The following is a 21,088-nucleotide window of genomic DNA, read 5'->3' on the forward strand; positions in this document are numbered from 1 at the left end:
GAAACTCTAAAAGACATGGAATTACCTAAGATTAGTGCTGAAGAAAGGGAGGAGCTGGACGCACCGATTACCTTAGAGGAATTGGATGAGGTGGTGAAGCAGCTGTCCACCTGTAAGACCCCGGGCGCGGACGGATTCCCTAGCGAGTTTTATAAAACATATAGAGAGGAAGTACTCCCCCCCTATGCTAGAGATGCTCAATGAGTCTTTTGAGATGGGCCGGCTGCCGAAATCTCTTAGAGAAGCGTTAATTGTGCCGCTTCCTAAGCCCAACAAGCCAGGGCATAGCTACGGCTCCTATAGGCCTTTGTCAATGTTGAACCAGGATAGCAAGATATTGACGGCGGTCCTGGCCAATAGGCGGCGTAGAGTTATTAGCAAATTGATACACCCGGACCAGACAGGTTATGTCCCCAGCAGAAATATAACCCACAACCATAGGCGACTCCACCGGGTGATTGAAGAGGGGAACAGGAGCGAGGGAGAAATGGCGGTTGCGTCCCTAGACGCAGTCAAACCTTTTGACTCAGTGAGGTGGCCATGGTTGCTGGAGGCCCTGAGGGAATACGGGATGGGGCCGGGCTATGTTAGGTGGGCAAAATTGCTATACAGTGAACCACTGGCCAGGGTGCGCACAGAATCGGTGATATCTGAGAGATGGCAACTTAGCAGGGGCACCAGACAAGGGTGCCCCTGGTCCCCGATGTTATACATTCTAGCCCTGGAGCCCCTGGCAGTGTACCTCAGACAACAATATGACACGATAGGTATTGAGGTAGGGGGAGAGAAACATCTAATATCCTTGTATGCTGATGATTTGCTACTATATCTGAAATATCCGGAAGAAAATCTTCAATATATTCTAGAGGTTATGGAAAGGTATACAGAACTGTCTGGCATAGCGGTGACCCCCCCAAAATCGAGCATGTTCCCATTGGGGAGCTACAGAGGAGCCCCTCTGGAGCGGTTGCCAATGTTGTCTGTACCATGGGCGGTTGATTCCTTCCGCTACCTTGGAATAGATGTGTATCACACGGTAGAGGAGGAACACTTGCATAATACCGAGGTGGCTGTGGGAAAAATCCGAACAAGTATGAAGTTTTGGGAGAAGTTGCCGCTGGCGATGATGGGACAGGGGGCGATGCTCAAAATGGTGGTCCTGCCCAGGCTGTTACATTTCTTCAGTAATATACCTTACTTGATACCCAAAAAGTTTTTTGTCAAACTGAATAGCATGTGCAGAGACTTCCTATGGCATGGCACTCGAAATAGAGTGGCGCTATGGAAGCTGCAGAACTTCTATGATAGAGGGGGCATTAAGCTGCCAAATTTTGAGGCCTATTATGTGGCTGGTCAGTTCCAATATGTAACCAAATGGCTTTCTGATGAGGTAACTCCTGAACTTAGGCTGTTTGGACAGGACTGCACTCCGTTTTACCTAAAGGAGATTATTTGGTTGCCTAGACTTGAAATGAAGGAGCGCCCGGGTATGATGTTGCTTGGGTGGAAGATGTGGCGTAGAGTATGCCGACTGATGGAGAACCCGTACCCGTGTTTCCCACAAGTGCCGCTAGTGGCCTTAGCAGGGGAAGACAACCAACTAAGAATGATAATCAGGACCTATTGGGAATCGGTCGGGCTGGTCACATTGGGAGATGTGTGGCAAGAGGGGACCATTAAGGATTTCGAAGAACTGGGGGAAGAGGCAGGCTTGCACAGAGGCCAATATGTCACGTATCTTAGGCTAGTCCAGATTATTCGTAAAACCTGGCCAGAGACTGTACTGGCGGAGGAGCCAGACGCCATTATGGGGACAATATATGACACATCAGAAGGAGGTCACGAGATCTCTAGATTATATGAGATGGTGATGACCCGGGTGGGGAAAGATTTGACGCATTTGAGGCTGTTCTGGGAAGCGGAGGTGGGGGCACAGATGACGGATGGGATGTGGGAGCGTGCTATGGGATACCACAAGAAAGTGTCCAGAAACGCCAGATTGCAACAAATACAGTTATACATAACGCAAAGAGCCTATATGACCCCGAAGAGAATATCTAAGTTTGTAAATGAAGGAAAACAAGCATGCCCAAAATGCGATAAAGAAGACGCTGATATGACACATATGTTCTGGTCCTGCCCAGTGATTGAAGGTTTTTGGGGGGAAGTGGCACAAAAACTAGCGGATAAAGGGGTCACGCTCAACATAGATACGGCCTGGGCCTGCCTTTTGGGAGGGTTTCCCAGACCACGGAATACTAAACATGTTGGGAAACTGAGGGACCTGGCATATGTGCTTGCAAAAAGAAGGCTTGCCATGGGCTGGAAGCAGTGCCACAAGCCACGGGTTGAGATATGGTGGCAGGATTTGCAAAAATGGGCGGAGGCTGAAACGGTAGTATGGCAGGAGGCATGTAGCAAGTGTGGGGAAGAAGTGGGTAACCTGATGGCATGAAGAGTGTTAGTAACAGGACTGCTTGGCACAGTAATGGATTCCGCAGCTTCGGAAGAAAGTGATACCCGGCCGCATGCAGCAGATACAGAATGAGAAACGCAAACAAGCTCTTGAGGGGGGAGGGATTGGGGGAGCAGTAGTGCGCATTAATTGATGTTCATGTGTCTGTCGCTAATAATGCTGCTAGTTTGGTTTGTATTGTTTATTTGTTTCTAAAATAATATAAACTTTAAAAAAAAAAAAAAAAAGAATGGCCCAGATAAGATACAGGAACGGTATAGACTTCCGCCGGTGAGTCATCCTGATAAATGCATAAAAACTGACATCTGGGTAGAGAGTCACCCAAGTGGGCCTAGTGAGAAGGGAAGATGATGAAGGGTGTGGGATCCGAACCAAGGTGAAATCTAGAACGATAAGAAGAATCTTTCTTGTGGCAGTACTTGGGAAGAGAGTTAACCAAGTGGGCCTAGTGAGAAAGGAAGAGAACCAAGGTTCTGGGACCCGAACAGAGGTTCAGCCTATGTTGATACAAGTCATCTTCCTTGTGGCAGTACTTGGCAGGAGAGTGAACGAAGTGGGCCTGATGAAAGACGAATAGAAACCAGTGTCTGGGACCCAAACCAATGTAACCGATATCAGCACATAAGTGAGCCTTCTCGTGGCACTACTTGGCAGGAGAGTGAACCAAGTAGGCCTGACCAGAAATGGGGAGCAAACAGGGTCTGGGACCCAAATAAGTACAAGGGAAATGTCGGAGGGAGGAACCCTCTAAACAGTAGTAGAGGAAAGACCACTGATGGGCTAAGGAGAGCCTGGAACTGTTGCAAATGTTAACTAAAAAGAAAGGGGAAGGGAGCCATTCCCCCTGATCTTCACTGGAACATTGTTTTTACTGACATCCAGAGGAAAGGAGTCATTCCCCCTGGGCACAATTGAAACTTTGTTGCTATTAACATCCAGTGGAAGGGAGTCATCCCCCCTGGAAAAAGTTTGAACCATCATTTTATATTTTATTTTTATTTATGTATGTATAGGGTACCGAAAGCCCACAGGCATGGGGCACCATGAACACAAACACAAAAGTACAACAAAGAGACAGGACAGGAATTCAGCTGAAGCTCAGTCTAAACAGTGGAGTATTATTGGAAGAGCAAGGTTTTTAACTGTCAACTGAATCATTTGCAGTCCTCTAGTTGTCTTAGGTCAGGGGAAGGGAATTCCAAAGGCTAGCTGAGGTGACCGGGAATGACCTCCCAAGGCCATTAGTCCACTTAAAGCTTGGATTGTTGACAAGCGCTAGTGTCGATTAGCGGAGCTTTCTTGTTGGTTCATATGAAGACACCATGTTTTTTAAGGTAAGCTTGTATAATACCATGAAGATATCTATGAACAAGCACCACTGCCTTGAATTGGACATGTGCTTGGACCGGAAAGTCAGTGTAGATCTTGTTGACTACTGGTAATATGTTCTCGTCTAATCTTTTCTTAACGATGCGCACAGCATAATTTTGTGTCACTTGTAGCTTTTGCAGGCTCCTTTTATTCATGCCTATCAATAGAGCGTTACCATAGTTGAGTCTAGAGAGTATTATTGCCCGTGCAATACAACCTCAGTTGGCCTCAGAGAGGAAGGGACAGATGTTCTTCAGCAGACTGAGGTAGTACGAACAGTTTTTTACAGTCTGATTGACATGGGCTTCAGGGTTAAGTGATGGTGCGAGATGGATGCCTAGAGTTTTAACCTTCTTGGAAACCGGACTATGCAGTCATGGATCGAGAAAGACTGGTATCTATGCTCAAGACGAGCCGACAATCAATAACTGTTTTATTCCTGTTCAAACACATCCAATTGTGATTCATCCAGGATTCGATCCCAGTGTAGCTATGCTCCAGATTCATTGTGTCAAGCTTGTAGTCGCCCAAGAGTTCAAGGACCAGCTGAGAATCTTCCGCGTAGGTGAAAAAAGCCTTCGAACTCTTCTAAGAGATCACACAAGGGCCTAATGTAAAGATTAAAGAGTAGAGGGGACATTCAGGCCCCCAGGGTGGCACCGCAGGTGATGGCGGAGATGATGAATAGGTGATGGCGGAGATGCAGCATCTCACCAGCAGACTCTTGATGTCCGAAGTGACAGAAAAGACTGCACCCAGTTGATAGCATCCGGGCTAAATAGCCCAACATCTCTTACAGTAAGAAGGAGGCGTTTATAATCTAAAAGATTGAACACCGCCAATAGATCCAATTATACAACTAGCCCTGTGTTACCCTTGTCAAAGAAGCCCAACATGTGGGTTTGTAGATATAGAAGGGCTGTTTCCATACTGTATCATTACCTAAAGCCAGATTGGGATGTAAGATATCATGTCCTTCTACAAATGTTTGAAGCTGGGCAGTTGCTGTTTTGTGCCGTACTTTCAGCAGAAAGTTGCAGTTTGTTATAGGTCTCAAGTTATTTATGTCCCTCGGGTCTGCTCCTGGCTTCCTGACCAGAGGTGTAATTGTGGATGATTTGATGGACTCTGGGACCTGGTTGTTTTTGAATAACAAATTGATGAACCTGACGAGGAAGGGGGAAAAGATTTGTTTATGGTCCAAGATTACTTTAGATGGGATAATATTTTCTGTACATGAAGAGGGGTGCAGTGAGGTCAGGGTGTTGATCATATCTGAAATGGTAATAGATGCAACGTTGAATTTCAGTAGCCCCTCATTGGCCCAGCTTTGGAAGTGAGAGGCAAATTGGATTTGTTTTTAGTCAGATCGCTTAGGATCTTCATTCGTGCTTTTGACACTTTTGCTTCAAAAGCTAATTGTATTTTAGTGCAGTTCTGATTAGTTGGGGTACATGGCTTTGATAGGGCGTTGGGTTTTTCTAGCAGCCTAAAAATATCAAACCGTTTTTTAGGGTTGTTATTAGTCTCCTCAATCTGTTAGTTGAAGAAATTCTTTTTGGATTCAAAAAAACCTAATTTATAGTCTTTTTCAGAGATATTCCAGTTTGTTTTGTTTGCGCCTGTGGATTTTTTAATCCACCTAGTTGCCGCTTTCCTTTTACCTTTTTTCAGAAGGCTAAGTTCCTGGGTAAACCATTTTTGGTGAGATACATTTTCCCTGGCCAGTTTGTCCCTGAAAGGTGCAACTCTGTCCAACATTGCCCCCAAGGTGGAGTTAAAGGTGTCAACGAGAACGGTTGGGTCAGAAGTTGAAGTCATAACCTGGTTTAGGCAGTCTTGCACAGGGTAGCAGATAACTTCTTGAAGTTGCAACTTTTAACTTACCTGGGTGGGTTTTTTTACTTTCAAGGGAGGATACTGTAAATAGGATTGACATATTATTGCATAGTGGTCTTGCCAGATGCAAGGCAGCTGGGGAGCTGGTTTAAGAGGATCTAGGTCACCTGGCCTTAGCCCCGCTCACCTGGTGCCTTCCTGCTTGCCGCTCTTTTCCCTACTTAAGGAGCCCTCCGGCCTCTTTTCCTTTGCAGCTGGGGGAGCAGGTGTAAGTGGATCTAGGTCACCTGGCCTAAGCCCCGCCCACCTGGTGCCTTCCTGCTTGCTGCTCTTTTTCACCACATAACAAGCCCCGCCCACCTGGTGCCTTCCAGCTTGCCGCTATTTTTCACCACTTAGCAAGCCCCACCCACCTGGTGCATTCCTGCTTGCCGCTCTTTTCCCTACTTAAGGAGCCCTCCAGCCTCTTTTCCTTTGCAGCTGGGGAGCAGGTGTTAGTGAATCTAGGTCACCTGGCCTAAGCCCCGCCTATCTGGTACCTTCCCGCTTGCCGCTCTTTTTCACCACTTAGCAAGCCCCGCCCACCTGGTGCCTTCTTGCTTGCCGCTCTTTTTCAACACTTAGCAAGCCCAGCCCACCTGGTGCCTTCCTACTTGCCCCTCTTTTCCCTACTTAAGGAGCCCTCCATCCTCTTTTACTTTGCAGCTGGGGTGCAGGTGTAAGTGGATACAACATTTTATGGAAGTTTCTTAATTTAATTGCAAACATTAAAGCACCACTATACACCTTTGTTTGACCACACAGATATAAAAAAGAGGCATTTGCTCTTCTTGGTCTACAGTATCCAGAAATGCTTGATCAGTTATTTTTTTTAGGACCGTTTATTTCCTTTCAAATCCTTGTATCGCATGTTTCAATTTGTGTATGTATTACAGTATCTGTTTGGGATGTAGTATTGATGATTGCTTTAGTTGTTCATTTTTAAATTTGATCCCCCATTAAACAAGGGGCGCAGATGTCTCCAGTGCAATGTGTTCTGTTTCTATGATGTGTATGTCTTCGATTATCTGGAGGTAAAAATGTGTGTGTGTGAGAGAGAGAGCTGGGTTTAGAGGTTGTAAACGTACATATTCTGTAAAGAAAATTTTTATTTAACAGTAGTCTTCCTTTCCCCTCTTTGACATAGGATGGCAAGCGAATGTTCGGCACTTACTTCCGAGTTGGTTTTTACGGGTCCAAATTTGGAGATTTGGATGAACAGGAATTTGTATACAAGGAGCCTGCAATCACCAAACTGGCAGAGATTTCTCATAGATTGGAGGTGAGCTGGCTGTGCTTTTGGGTGTTACACTTGATCTTGCTTTTCAGCAATGTTGTTGAGACTATGATCATAGGTTTCTAGTGAGATGTGTTTGGGAAGATGTTCTCTTTTGCACCTTTCCCTCCTTTGATTTCAATGGGACATCCTTCATTTTGCTGATTTGGTAACCTGTCATAACTTTTTGAAGGGAAGTAAAGCATTCAGCTTCACTTCCATTGCCTTTTTTTCTTTGTCATGGGGAAACTAACTAGTTCCTCAGACTGTCAGTATTGAAAAACCGTGTTTCTCTTAGCAACTATTTTGTCAATTGCACACAGCACCTTACAGATACTTAGTATACGATAGTATACCAATAACATTTAATCTTTTGGGTTTTATATGTACCAAGGACAAGCTGGTGGTTGCACTAACATTTTTACAATGTTTTACTTTATTTTACCCGTGCACTTTCGTGTTTACAGCGAATGGCTACTAAAGGTAGCTTGCAGCCTAGGATAGCTGTGCCACAAGATCATTTGCTTGTTCTTTGGCCATATTGTAGTTTCAAGAAAGCTGCTGCTTACGTGGCCTACTGACCCTTTGTGTGTGTGAGTCCAAGGGAGGGATCTGGGACTCTTTTGTTCAGGTCCACATCCCTTGGTGCGAGAGAGTCTGATGCTAGGCAGATGTGAAACCAGTAGTTGCCCCTGATTTAACAACAACTGTCTGTTTGAATGTGCCCGGTAATTTCCATTGGTGGGATTGGACTTGCTTCCAGCTCCGAATCTGGATAATATGAGGGATCGTTCAGACATTCTTCAGATTTACACTGGATCCCAGAAACCTACGACAAAGAGTAGTCCCCTGACAGCCCTAAAACGACTTCTGAAGTGGACCAGAATTCTATCCAGTCGCTGGCCCAGTGAAGCCCTGCTCCTTTGCAAGATCTCAGAAGACCCTTGTCCATGCTTCATCCCATGGACTAATGGGAACAACTAATTTCAATGCCTACTTGAGGTTGCATTTCCCAAGTCGCCTTCTCACGAAATGTCCGCTTACTTGCATCAAGGAAACCTGTCCTGGAGCTGCTTCTGCGACTGTGACTGGAAGATCGTCTCTTGTCACCTTCAAAGGGTGACTGTGATTGATACTCACCTTCCTCCATCCCGTGAAGTGTCCTGAAGGGGTTTGCACTGTGAAAGTCTGCATTCTTCATCCTCTGGTGTTGCATCTTGAAGTTGGACCCGTCCTTAAGAATCTCTCGAACCTTTAACCCCTGGGGACACGCTTCACCCAAATATAGGACGGATGATCTTGTCCCCAGCAACCGCCAGATGATGCATTGTGTGACCTGGGAAAATCAGAGTCTGGGGGGGTGTAAGTAAATGCAACTGTTCCATCTTCCAGAGGATACCATGCAAAGCCCCTTTGTCTCCTAACACCCTTTTTACTTATCTTTGGTCATCGGATCTGGGTTATGTATCATAACCCTGGTCTGGCCTTGGGACTGGAAGATAGAGTAGAACTTACCTTTCTTTGGGCAAATACTTATTCTACTTTTAAATAGTTTTGAACTGTTTGAAATCACCACCACAAGCTCATTGCATCATTTTAGAGAATACTTTCCCTGGAGAAACCTGTCTTGGAACCTGTGGCTTTTGTGCGCTAGGCCCTGTAATCTTAGGGTTTGACTTCGTAAGTGAAAGGGGATTGTGATTGTATTGGTTCTATTCATTTTAACTGCATCTGACTACTTACGTGGTTTAATTATTGACTGATGCATTGTAAGTGAACCTACTGGTGAATGTATGTATTTGTGTTATATGATTTTGGGTGATAATTCTACCTGCTACATTTACATTTTAGTGTGTTATTAAAGGCCTGATAAATAACTCTATTTTTACAAATACGATCGAAACTGAACTATTGTGTGTTATTCTGTGTGAGGCACTAGACCACTCTCACTCACTCTTAAGGCTAAGCCTTGATTGGGTTTTGGCTACACTCTTAGAGAGACTGTGCTCATTATAACTAGGGAACCTCCTACAATCTTCCCCACATGGTTAATTGTATAGATACATCTTAAAAGGAAGGATGGTAACTGTGTCTCAAAGACTCTCACCAGATACCAAGACAGTGCAGCACATTCGTATTCCTCCACTTAATGACGTGTAGTGACCTGTGCAGTGCAGAGGAAAATGGCTCTATCCACCGAGTGGCTACAAAGAGACCCGAGTCCGTAATTTATTATACAGCCAATGCCAACACAGCTTTTCCTTCATCCAGCATGGATTAAATGAGTACCATTGTGTTGTTTAATTATCACCATTATCTAAGGGGCTCCTGTGTACTATATAATAAGCATTAAGTGCTGTTTGCTGTTTCGCTGCCTTTGTGGACATTCAGCAAAAGTATCTGGACCTACAACTTTGGACAAATGGACTTTGAAGACACTAATTGAGAGCTAATCCATGGCCCCATCTGAACCGGAAGTGCAGTACGCGCGCACATCAAGCGAGTGCAGCATTGAGTGCTGTTCACTTCTGTTCGCTGTTTCGCTGCCTGTGTGGACATTCAGCAAGAGTATATGGACCTGTAACTTTGGACAAATGGACTTTGAAGAAACTTAGTGAGAGCTAAGCCATGCCCCCTTCTGACCCAGACGTGTACATAAGCAGCGGGGCGCGCATCCGCGTGCGGGCATCAAGCGAGTGCAGCATTGAGTGCTGTTCGCTGCCTGTTGGCTGTGTGGATATTCAGCAAGAGTATCTGGACCTGTAACTTTGGACAACTGGACATTGAAGACACTTAGAGCTAAGCCATACCCGTTTTCTGACCCGGAAGTGTACATAAGCAGCGTGCGCACACGCGCATCAAGCGAGTGCAGCATGGAGTGCTGTTTGTTGTTTTGCTGCTTGTGTGGACATTCAGCAAGAGTATCTGGACCTGTAACTTTGGACAACTGGACTTTGAAGAAACTTAGTGAGAGCTAAGCCACACCCCCTTCTGACCCAGAAGTGTACATAAGCAGCATGCGCGCAGGCATCAAGCGAGTGCAGCATTGAGTGCTGTTCGCTGTTTCGCTATGTGGAAGAGTATCTGGACCTGTAACTTTGGACAACTGGACTTTGAAGAAACTTAGTGGTATGACTTGTCAAATGTTGAATAATATATAGGCCTTCTTCCACTACCTAATATTTGTATGAACTCCAGTTTTTTTCGTCCTCTTTTCTATTAGATAGCTAAGCCACGCCCCCTTCTGACCCGAAAGTGTACATAAGCAGCGTGCACACTAACCGAGCGTGTGCCTCAAGCGAGTGAAGCATTGAGTGCTGTTCCCTGTTAGCTGCTTCGCTGTGAGTGGTGAGTAGGAGAGCAGCCTTCTCCTGCTCTCCCCCCTCCCTCGATCCGAGCAGCTATCAGTAGTCAGATGTTGCAGCAGATCACTTCAGAAGGGTGCCGTGGTGAGTGAAGCACTACTTCCCCTGATTTAGCTGTTAGTTGTTAGTGGCAAGTGCTCCTCCCCACTCTGCCACCTTCCCCGCTTTAACAGCCTAGCTCTCGAGATTCGCTAGACCTGTGTCTAAGGTCCCTTAAGCGAGGTAAAAATCGTTAGGTGAGTGGGTGGATGGAGACCCCGTGTTCCAGCTCCTCCCCTGTGCTGCCTAGGCTACCTAGAGACCATAGCCACCTACAAAGGCAACGTAGAACGTGTACACCCAAAATAATAGCAAAACCGTAATTAGAGACTAAATCAAAGAAATTGACTACATACTTCCCTATACGAACTGCATTTAGCGCAATAGATGAAAATGAAGCTATTAACAATATTTATCTGACTTGAACAAAGCGCTTGGATGTGTGGGAACATAGCTCTTAGCCCAAGTAACCGCCCCAAATGAAATTAATAGTGTAAATATTAATGCGAACTCCGCTCTGATGTCTAATGAAAATGTGATTACTACAAACCTTCACGGTTGAGAGATGTCATGCTATAAAAAGAGTAATCCATGATCACGACCATTTAACTGAGGACGATATTGACCTGAGTATCCACTCGGTGCCTATGTACCTAAAGGATACAGTGAAACCTGTACCAGTGATTAGTCGTGCTGCTAACAATGTTGAAACTAATGCCTTGAATAACGTTCTGAATGTACAAGCTATGATACACAATCTTGAAACAAGTGCCTTACCAGTGAGTGGGATACTTGTTGCATATGCTCAGAACATTGTGAATGTTTCAAATTTAGACACATCTCTGAATACTACAGCAACACCTGCTTGTGAGCGAGATAATGATGACTTAGGTTCCCCCATTCTGTATGAAGTTGATTTAGAAGAAACACATCACACACAGACATCCACACCTGCAGTGATAGAGGATAATAATGAACATATGAATGTGTTCCCGATTCATGAGCTTAACACCCCCATCAACATTGCTACCGATCCCTATGAAACTTTAGATATGACCAATCTTGAATCTGACATCAATAACATTGCAGTAGATGTCTTACTAACATTCGCTTTGTTTAATGTCTTTGAAAACCTATTGTCAGCTGTTGTAGAAAGATGCAAAAGATTGGAGAACAAGATTGCTATCCAATCGATCTTACTCCACAAAAGTATTAATAGAGGGCGAAAAATGTATAAAGAGCAAGGCGTTGACACTGATGATATTGAGACTACTCAAGTGGAAGAAGCTAGAATGTGTCTAAATAATGGGGTTGATTCGTACAGCGAAATCCCCTCTAAACTAGGTGGAAACAAATGTTCTAAAAGTCACAAGCATGCATGTATAGTAAAAACAGAATAGACAAGTGAATGCATGTGTATTGTCTGAGGCTGAAGCAATTTGTATAACCCCAAATGATGACCCAATTAATAAAGAAAATGGAACAAATGCGAGTCTGGGAAAGGTGAAGCATCAGAAGCAGCCATACCCCAAACCGAAAAGTAAATGGGTAAACATAAAAATAAAAGAGGAACTGGTACTAACACTGAAGGGGCATTGGAAGATATTGAATGCCTATTTGTGAGTGATTATTTTCCGACAACAAACAGTGACACCACTGACAATATAACCAGTGACAACCACCTTCTGACATCTACTGCCCATACACAGATGATTACCTAAGTGCATGCACTCTCTGTAAAAAACCTAGAAGGTAAAAGTAGCACTGCTGTAAATGGGGTACATGAGACAGGCACTGTTGAAATACAAGCCTTGCAACTTCGCCCATTCTCACCTAATGACTATACTCCACCTCCGAATCGTTCTTATATTATTTCCCTTTTCCACTCTGTAGTTCTTCTCAGAGTAGTTAGTTCTGAAGACATTAAAATAGTCAATCAGCTTGAACACTCACCAGTATCTGTCTCGAATATTTGGTTCACATCAGACGCCACCCTTGAGTATATTATGAAATATGAACCTGAAATAAACAAACTGGGATACAGCTGTAACATTGTGACAATTTATTCCCAACAAAAGAGACTTCCTAAATTGTCGAATCCTAGGTCAGATGCTGTTTTAAAGCAAATAGGAAAAGGAACCATGAGCCACCAGTTAACAAAAACGGCTGAAGTAAATACTGATAACCATGAGGAAGGTAACAACTTGAACAATAGAAGTAAGCTAGAATTGTTAGCTATTGGCAGTGGCTGCCTACAGTCTTTACGACTCACTTTGCATCTCTATCCCAATGACCTAACTTTTTATGTTTGTGGAACATGAGGGGACATTCACATTTAAAGGCAGAAGAAGGAATCCTAGTTTATATTAACCTATTCTGGTTGGTGGTTGGTTTCTCTGCAAGAAACATGGCTGCTTGAGCCCTTTGAATTAGATGGACTTAGTACTATCCATCAAATAGCTATCAAAGGCCCAATCGGTAGACTAAGGGTGGTTTGTTGATCTCCACTCGTCTCCCCTGGGTCCTGAAAGAGTTACAGGGGTCATCTCCAATGGTGTTAGCAGCGACTGCCTCATACAACCGTAAAGTGTTGAATATTATAAATATCTATGATACACCTGGAGCAGTTGCAACTACTAAGAATGTGAAAACTGTTAGAAAACTACTAGAAGTCTGTCTCCCGAATGTTCTGCTTTTGATCGTGGGTGATTTTAGTGCCAACATAAAAAATTACGACCTAGAGCTAGATAGGTTTCCAGTCATGTTGCCTGTTCAGTCGCTGGTATTGGAGCACCAAGGAAATACGTGGGCGACATTGCTCTATTCGCACTCGCTAATTAGACTTAATGGTAACTGTAGAATTGACTCCACTAAAGCGTTTACACGTATTAGTGGTAAAAGGGCCTTTATTCTAGATTATGTATTTGCAAACTCAGCTGCAATGTTGCTATTGTTAGACATGGCTATAGTAATACGGGAGGAAAGCGATCACATGCCTTTATGCGTAGTGATTGAAAAAGATCAAACTGACTTGCATAATAAAGATTATGATGAAAATGGGGACATTTATAATAATCAAATTCAGTGGAATCCAAAGAATCTTGAAAAAGCAAACTCCGTAGTGGCTTAATTACTGCCGAAATGTATTTTCCAACATGCAAATGGTGAAGCCAGGGTGTGCCCTACCATTATAGCCAATTTTGTTGAACTCACTAGTAAAATTAAGGTAATTACTAAAAAACAAAGAGTGATTAAAAGTCCCCATGAGCGATGGAACTCGACGGGCACAAAAAATATGCACTTTGATAGTAAAATACAAAGGGAAAAAAAAGAGTTGAGGAACCAGATATCCACTAAATTGAAATCTGCTGGTAAACACAATTCTGATTGGGAAATAAGTATGTTGATCAAAAAGGAAAGAAACTCTTATAGGAGATGGCTAAATACCCATCACTCTGCTTGTGAGAGAGAAAACTGGCACCAGTTGGCATTCCATAATCGCAGTGGAAATACCAGTGGAGTCTGGGTGCTAATTAGAGGGGCAGCAAAACATGCATTACTGATGCAAAGAGAATGTTTGGTCGGATCACATTGCCATTACCTTGAATAGCAAGACCCCCTTGGATGTGATAATAGAAATAAATATGCAAGTATGGGGTTGAAAATCCTCAGTTGAGGACCTTGCAGCGATCGTTAGCAAATTAAAATCATCTTAAGCTAGTGGCCCAGATGGAACATTCAACAGCCTGATAAAAAAATCCTGAATACGCTGGGCTCAGGTGCTCCACCTTCTATTTGTAGAGAGAGAGGAGTGGCACTCTCCCCACCCCCTCGTGGAGAGCAAGCCACATCCTGCCGATCTACAAAAAAAAGGCTGTTGGACCAGTCCTGCCCATTATAGGATGTTGGCAGTGCTGGATATTGCAGTGAAACAGTTTGCCAAAGTTATTTTAATTGAACTTACTGATTGGATTTCTACCTGTAGCATCCTCCCTTCTAATCAGATTGGCTATAGACAAAATTCTAATACTACCCATAATCTGCTTATATTAGTGTCAGCAGTCGAATATATGAACAAGATTAAAAAATCAGCAGTTTTCGGTGCTTACATAGATTTCAGCGTGGCCTTCGACACAGTGATGCATAACAAGCTGTGGGCTAAGTCAATAGCGTGGGGTATCCCTGGAGGATTACTGAATATGAAAGTCCTATTTTACCGAGACACCAACATAAGAATATGTCTGATCATTGAAGGTAAACTCTCTGAATCCTTTCCTACTGGAAGGGGAGTTAAGCAGGGTTGCATCCTTGCTGCAAACCTATTTAACCTCTATTTAGCTGACCTGCCTATGGCATTCATTGACTCAAGGTCTAACCCAATTAAGATTGGTAAGCAGAAACTAAACTTGTTGGGTTATGCTGACTATCTACTATTGTTAGATCAAACTCAAAATGGTCTGCAAAATGTATTTGATTGGCTACATAGGTATGCTAAAGTTTATGGCCTTATAGTGAACATTAGCAAATACAAAATCTTGATCTTAAGAGGGATATCCTCCAAAGTAGGGCTCAAATATCTGTAGAAATTTGATTCACTGCCCCTTGAATTAGTAAAACAGTATACATATTTAGGAGTAACCATAGATGAAACCTTAACTTGGAAGTGTCATTGGAACATGACCAAAAACAAATGCATGCGACTAATCTACACAGTGAGTGTCTTTATTGGTCATAAGGGAGGGATCTCAATTCAAACAATCCTGTTGCCATACACTGCTAAGATTACCCCAGTACTTAAGTATGGCATTGAAGTGTCAGGTCATGAATTAACAGCAGAATTTAATTGTTTTGAGGCAACAATGGTAAGCAAATTATTAAGAATGCTGCAGTGTTTGCCAGTGCAATATCTCCAACTTAAGTTCAACATAAAGGGTACAATGGCAGTATATATTTCTAGAGTTACCCAATGGCATGAAAAGCTATTAATGTTAGATAATAACACTATCATAGTGAGCTACTTAAAAGCATATGCATCGATCGAACCGTACGAACACATGGGTACGATTGCTAAAAATTAGGAAGATCCACAAGACTTGGCTAACAGGTTTTAGGCATGACAGAAGCAGAGACAACCTATGGCCATGTAAAAGATGGCTAAAACAGACACTGTTGTCCTAAGCTATGAAGCAGATCTTGTAAGGTTAAACAAATGTGAATAGTGGTCGGTATATAGCTTATATTATGGAGCGTGTTTCAATGCCAAATTATGTAATGACTTTTCCAAGTAGTTGGTTAGTCAGGTCATATATGTTGATAAAATTCAATATATGTGCTGTGTTGGAAATCATGGGAGTGTGCTCAGATTTAAGTAGAGCAGAGCGACTATGTCGATTATGTGGTAATAACATCATTAAGTCTGCAGAGCACCTTTTAGTTGACTGTGAAAGCCTGAATAATCTAAGAGCAAAATTGATTAAATCTTATAACATTAAATGGGATAGTACTAACACAGTTAATTTTTGCCATAAACTGATGGAATGAAACAACACAAATGTTATATATTTTAAGGTGAAATGTTGTATGCAATGTATAGAGATTTTAGAGGAATTGTCAAGTGGTGTCTTTTACATTTTTAACACATGAATTATTTATATTGTTTAAATTTTGATGTAGGATAACACCCTATGAAGGTCCACTTGAAAGACAAAATTGGAAATGTGTTCCCGCCTGTTCAGTTTAACGCCATATGCTATTATATTGACTGTTGTTTAATTTGTATTTCAAATGATTTGTTTTAATGAAATTAAATATATATATATATATATATATATATATATATATATATATATATATATATATATATACATACAAAGCTGACTTGGCTGAAAGTATATTAATTAATAAAAATAAAATAATAAGCTCAGAGTCCTGGTCATAAGTCGCCATTATTATTCATTCATGATGATCTAGAAAAGTAAGTCATTTGGGAGCTAATAGCATAGTGGAGGGTGTACATATGACATATAACCCATTGTTCTTTAGCCTGGCCCCTATCCCTCTTTACAGCTGGGTAGCTAAGAAGGCAATATAATAAGATGTTCTGTACATATTTGAACAACACAATTCAATAGCAAGACATGATACATGGCTGGTCATACATCTTGAAGAGACACGTGTGGAAGAATGACATGTGTGCTTCCTAGTTGGATGCCTTTCCAAGGGCCTTCTGATCAATTGCACCATAATGCATTTTTATGTTAGACACAATATTAGAAAAGATACACAGCTGTCCCTCAGTTTACTTACAGACCTTTATGCTTCACTTGGCTGTGGTTCATCAAATGCAAAGGATTTAAAAAGCTTTCTTCAATTGGCGTAATGGGACATTTTCAATACAATATAATAGCAATCCTGTTGAATGCGAAGGAGAACGTAGGTGGATTCATGGTCTGATAGAGCCATTCTGCTCTTTTCTACTGCATTTATCGTATATTCTTTAACATCACATTTAATTACAGGGATTTTATGGAGATCGATTTGGAGAAGATATGGTGGAAATGATTAAGGACTCGAATCCTGTGGACAAATGCAAACTAGATCCCAACAAGGTCAGCCTTCTGTTAATGGTTACCTAGCAAGTATTCTCTGCTGTGATCATCTTAATTTAGTAATGCATGTCTTCAAAAAGATTTGTTACAATAGTGGAAAATGCTGGATATTTTTAGCTGGTCATCCTGGCAATTTGTGCTCTCAGTTGACCATGAACAACCTTATTAGCCCTATAGCACAGGTTTTATTTAACTATTATGAATAACGTATAAACTGGATTGCAAAGAATCTTCAGTTTAATTAACAGTAAAGACACATTGTAAATGACGATAAGACAGCACTTTGGAAGTCCTACTTATTCTGAGAAAAGGTGTTGCTTTGGCTGTCAGCCCGGGAGGTGTTCTGTAACAGCATTGAAACAAATGTATTTGATGCCAAGGTCCCATAGCTAGGCTGGCCACAAGACTCCTTGGGATTACGTGGCACTCATAGCGATTATGTGGCACTCATTGCAAGTTAGGCAGCATTATTTAAATATTTTGTGGATGCAACAAATACTACTGCCGCATGCAGTAATCTGAGGCGCACTATCCATTTACTGCTACATTAGCATAGAAAAACAGTACACAATAGATATTGTTTGGCATCTGTAAAATACCAAATATGGCATGCTGGCCATTATATTACTAGAAAACAAATTCCATCCTGAATCTCTGCAGCAGGCAACCATCCAGCAGCGATTGATGCATTAGGGATGGGAGGCTGAGCAAAACTAAAGTTCTCGAAGCAAGAGCTGCAAGTACTTTCTGTGAGGAGGTTACCAAGGAAGCCCATGACGTTTTGGCAACCTCAAGACAAAAAGCATACCCGAAGCACCTCACACTCTGGATTCATGGTCTGAATGGATGGATGGATGGATGAATGAATTAATTAATTAAGTAATTAATTAATTAATGGATGGATGGATGGATGGATGGATGAAGTAAAAACAAGCAAGTAGAAAGTCCTCAAGAGCTAGTGGCACAGCACAGGAAGATGTTGGCCACGGGAGGTGAGATTGTCCCTTCACTAAAAATGACAGTCTCTTTCTTAGACGTTGGTGGCATGAAGAGTTTCGGAAGCCTGAAGGTGGGAGGAAGGTGGCCTTAACAGGTGGAGATAAGTTAATGTTAAAGGTTACTTGTACCGTGCACTATCACCACCGGAGTGGTCTGCTGGCGCTCTGGCAGATTTGAAAAAGGACAGTGTGAAACAAGGAGGCTGTGGGAGTGACTAGTAGCGTGCAGTGGGAATAGGAAAGTGAGAAATGATGTTCTGTTGACAACTTCAGTTCGGTTTGCACTGTTCGTTGAGCTTAGTTGCGATTTTCGAGTAGGGGCGATTCCCATGTGCTGTTGTGCATGGTTATGTGTTGTTTGTATGTTGTTGCAGTGTGGTATGTGCGGTTTGCTGTGCAGAGATGTGGTCGTCTGAGTTCCTGTAGGAGAAGTGTTTGCGGAAAAATTAGATTTTAGTATTGGGTTAGAAGGGTTTTGTTTCTTACCTCTTTGCTTTGTTTTCTGTGGTTGGCCTCTATGACCATCCTGTTTGCTTGGATATTGTTTGGCATCCTAGTCTGCAGGTAGGTTGCGGTGTGGTAATTATCTTCTGTAGAAGTCTAGCGGTATGTGGACTCCCGCACTCGCCCTAATGTTAGAGATGGTTAGATTAGGAAGGTAATGGGTCTATTCCTTGACTTCTAGTGGGGTGTCCCTATGTACTGTGGTATTCCTCTGTAAGCGTGGCAGAGGTCCATAATGTCCTCCCGTCCTCCCTACGCCCACCAGTTGGGGATGGTTAGGCAATGGGTTATAGGTCCCTCCCTGGTCTTCCAGAATGTATGATTCCTACTCGTTCCGTTCTGATTCTGGGGTGAAGAGACTTGTTTTTTGTTGTTTTCTGAACTCCAGATAATTCCTTGTATTGTGTATGTTTTCTGGTATGGAATTCCATGTTTTAGGAGCCAGGTGTGAGAAAGATGCTCCTCTGAATTTTATTTTATTATATGGTTTTGGTTCTAGGCGGATGTCGTAGCTTAATCTGAGTTGTCTTGGTAGATAGTTATTGTCTTCTTTAGAAACTCTGCTCCTCGGCCGTGGATTGCTCTGTGCGTTATGCACATTGTTTTGAACCTTATTTGCTGTTTTATCAGTAGCCAGTGTAGTATTTTCAGTGCTGGGCTAATGTTTTCTCTTCGTGGTAGTTTCAGCAGGAGTCTGGCTGCTGCATTTTGGATACGCTGAAGTTTCTTTAGTAGGCGTTCTGGCATTCCTAGTTATAGGCTATTGGCATAGTCTACTCTGGACATGAGTGTGATGATGGTGAGTGTTTTGTGGATGAAGGAGAGAAACAGTAGGATCCTTTTTACTGTGTGCATGAGGAAAAAGCATGTCTTGATTATTGCATTTACTTGTGGCTCAAGTGTTAGTTCGTTGTCCATCAGGACTCTGAGGTTCTTTACTGTTGTTGATGGTGTCGGTGTGTCTAGTTAGTTGCTCATGGGATGGAGTGGCTCTTTTTGGATATAACCATTATTTCTGTTTTTCCAGGGTCGAGTTTGAGGTTGTTTGTGTTCATCCAGACATAGAGTTCTTAGTTTTTTCTTTGCGTGTGTTTTGTACTTTGTAGACGATCTGTGTGTCATCAGCGTAGTTGTAGCATGTGAGGCCATGTCTTTTAATGAGCTTGATTAGTGGAGACTGGTATATGTTGAAGAGCAGCGGAGATATGTAGGATCCTTGTGGTACTCCACAGGTGGATTCCATTGGGGTGGATTTGAAGGGTTTGATCCAGACGGTTTCTGTTCTGTTGGAAAGATTTAATCCAACGTAAGGCTAGGTCGGTGATTCCTATTTCTTCCAATCTCCTCATCAGGATGTCATGGTTGACTGTGTTAAATGCTGCTGAGAGATCCAGAAGTATTAGAGCTGTGCTTGTGTCTGAATCTGCATTAGCCTTCTGGTCATCCCAGATTGAGAGCAGTGCTGTTTCTGTTCTTCTCATCGCTCTGAAGCCTACCTGTGCCTGGTCCAGCAGAAGGTGTTCTTCTATGTAATCTTGTATTGTTCTATATATGTAGGTTTCGAGAAATTTCGCTGGATAGGGGACGTTTGAGATGGGTCTGCAGTTGTCGAAGTCTTCCACGCTGCCTGCTCTGGCTTCGAGGAGCTGCTTGATGTATGCCAATTTGAATGATTGCGGTACTGTCCCTGTTAAAAGTGATTGGTTGAAAAGGTTTCTGTAGTGTTCCTTTTGTGCTCCTTGCGTGAGGATTGATTTGTGTATGTCTGTGGGGCAGGTACCAATGGGCGAGCCGGCTCTGTTGCTGTTTCTTGCCAGCTTAACGAATGTCTCCGCTGATATTTGGGGAACGTTTTGTAGTTTGTTCTGACAATCCTTGGCTGGCAAGGTCGGTTGTGTGTTGTGGTAGATTGGGCTGCTTTGTATGATTTGGTGGATGGCGCTGATTTTGTTCTTGAAGTAATCTGCAAGGTTGATGCATAGTTTCAGTGAGGGCATGGGTATGTTGTTGCAGCCAGGGGGCCTTCTAATTTCATATGATGTTAAACAGTTCTTTTTGAGTGTTGGCAGCTTTGAAGATTCGGTTGTCATAGAATTTCTTTTTGGCCTTGTGGATTTCCTTTTTGTACGATTGGATTTGTCGTTGGAATTGTAATTTCTTTGCCAGGTCATATTTTTTCCTTCCTACGCTCTAGTTCAAGCGTCTTGTTTTGTCTTATCATGTCGCTGAGAAGTGGGATAAACCATATTGCTGTTGCTCTTTTGTGCAATGGGGTGAAAGGTTTTTCCTTGGAAATGTCATTGATTTTTTTGGCAAACCACTTGTGCAGTAGTTCTGTTTTTTTGTCGAGGTCAGCTTCGTCCAGGGTCATTGTCAGTGGTTTGCTGATTTCCAGCTGTACTCAGCTGTACTATTGGGTTGCTAGCTTTGATTTGCTAGTTTCTTTTCATGATGGTCAGTTTGTCCGGTTGTTGGGCCGTTGTCTTGGGTACCGCAATTACAAAAGGGATGATGAAGTGGCCGCTCCAGGAGGATCTGTATCGGTGGTGTCATGGTGATCAGGTTTTTGTTGG

General features: G+C 42.8%; 1 protein-coding gene across 14 annotated transcripts in view; it reads left to right on the forward strand.

Moving 5' to 3' along the window:
* The window catches only part of DOCK7 (dedicator of cytokinesis 7), a 1,498,361-nt gene that overhangs the window by 1,337,749 nt on the left and 139,524 nt on the right, over positions 1-21,088 (forward strand). For 9 of the 14 annotated variants that reach the window (XM_069642017.1, XM_069642019.1, XM_069642023.1 and 6 more), the window contains 2 exons: positions 6,882-7,007; positions 16,924-17,013. In XM_069642017.1, coding sequence (XP_069498118.1) covers positions 6,882-7,007; positions 16,924-17,013 — 216 coding nt within the window. Of the gene's footprint in view, positions 1-6,872; positions 7,008-16,923; positions 17,014-21,088 lie in introns of all 14 variants that reach the window. The other 5 variants (XM_069642018.1, XM_069642020.1, XM_069642030.1 and 2 more) reach the window with 1 other exon arrangement.

The sequence above is a fragment of the Ambystoma mexicanum genome, chromosome 1q, assembly GCF_040938575.1.
Source record: "Ambystoma mexicanum isolate Mex_15411 chromosome 1q, UKY_AmexF1_1, whole genome shotgun sequence".
In the NCBI taxonomy this organism is placed as follows: domain Eukaryota; kingdom Metazoa; phylum Chordata; class Amphibia; order Caudata; family Ambystomatidae; genus Ambystoma; species Ambystoma mexicanum.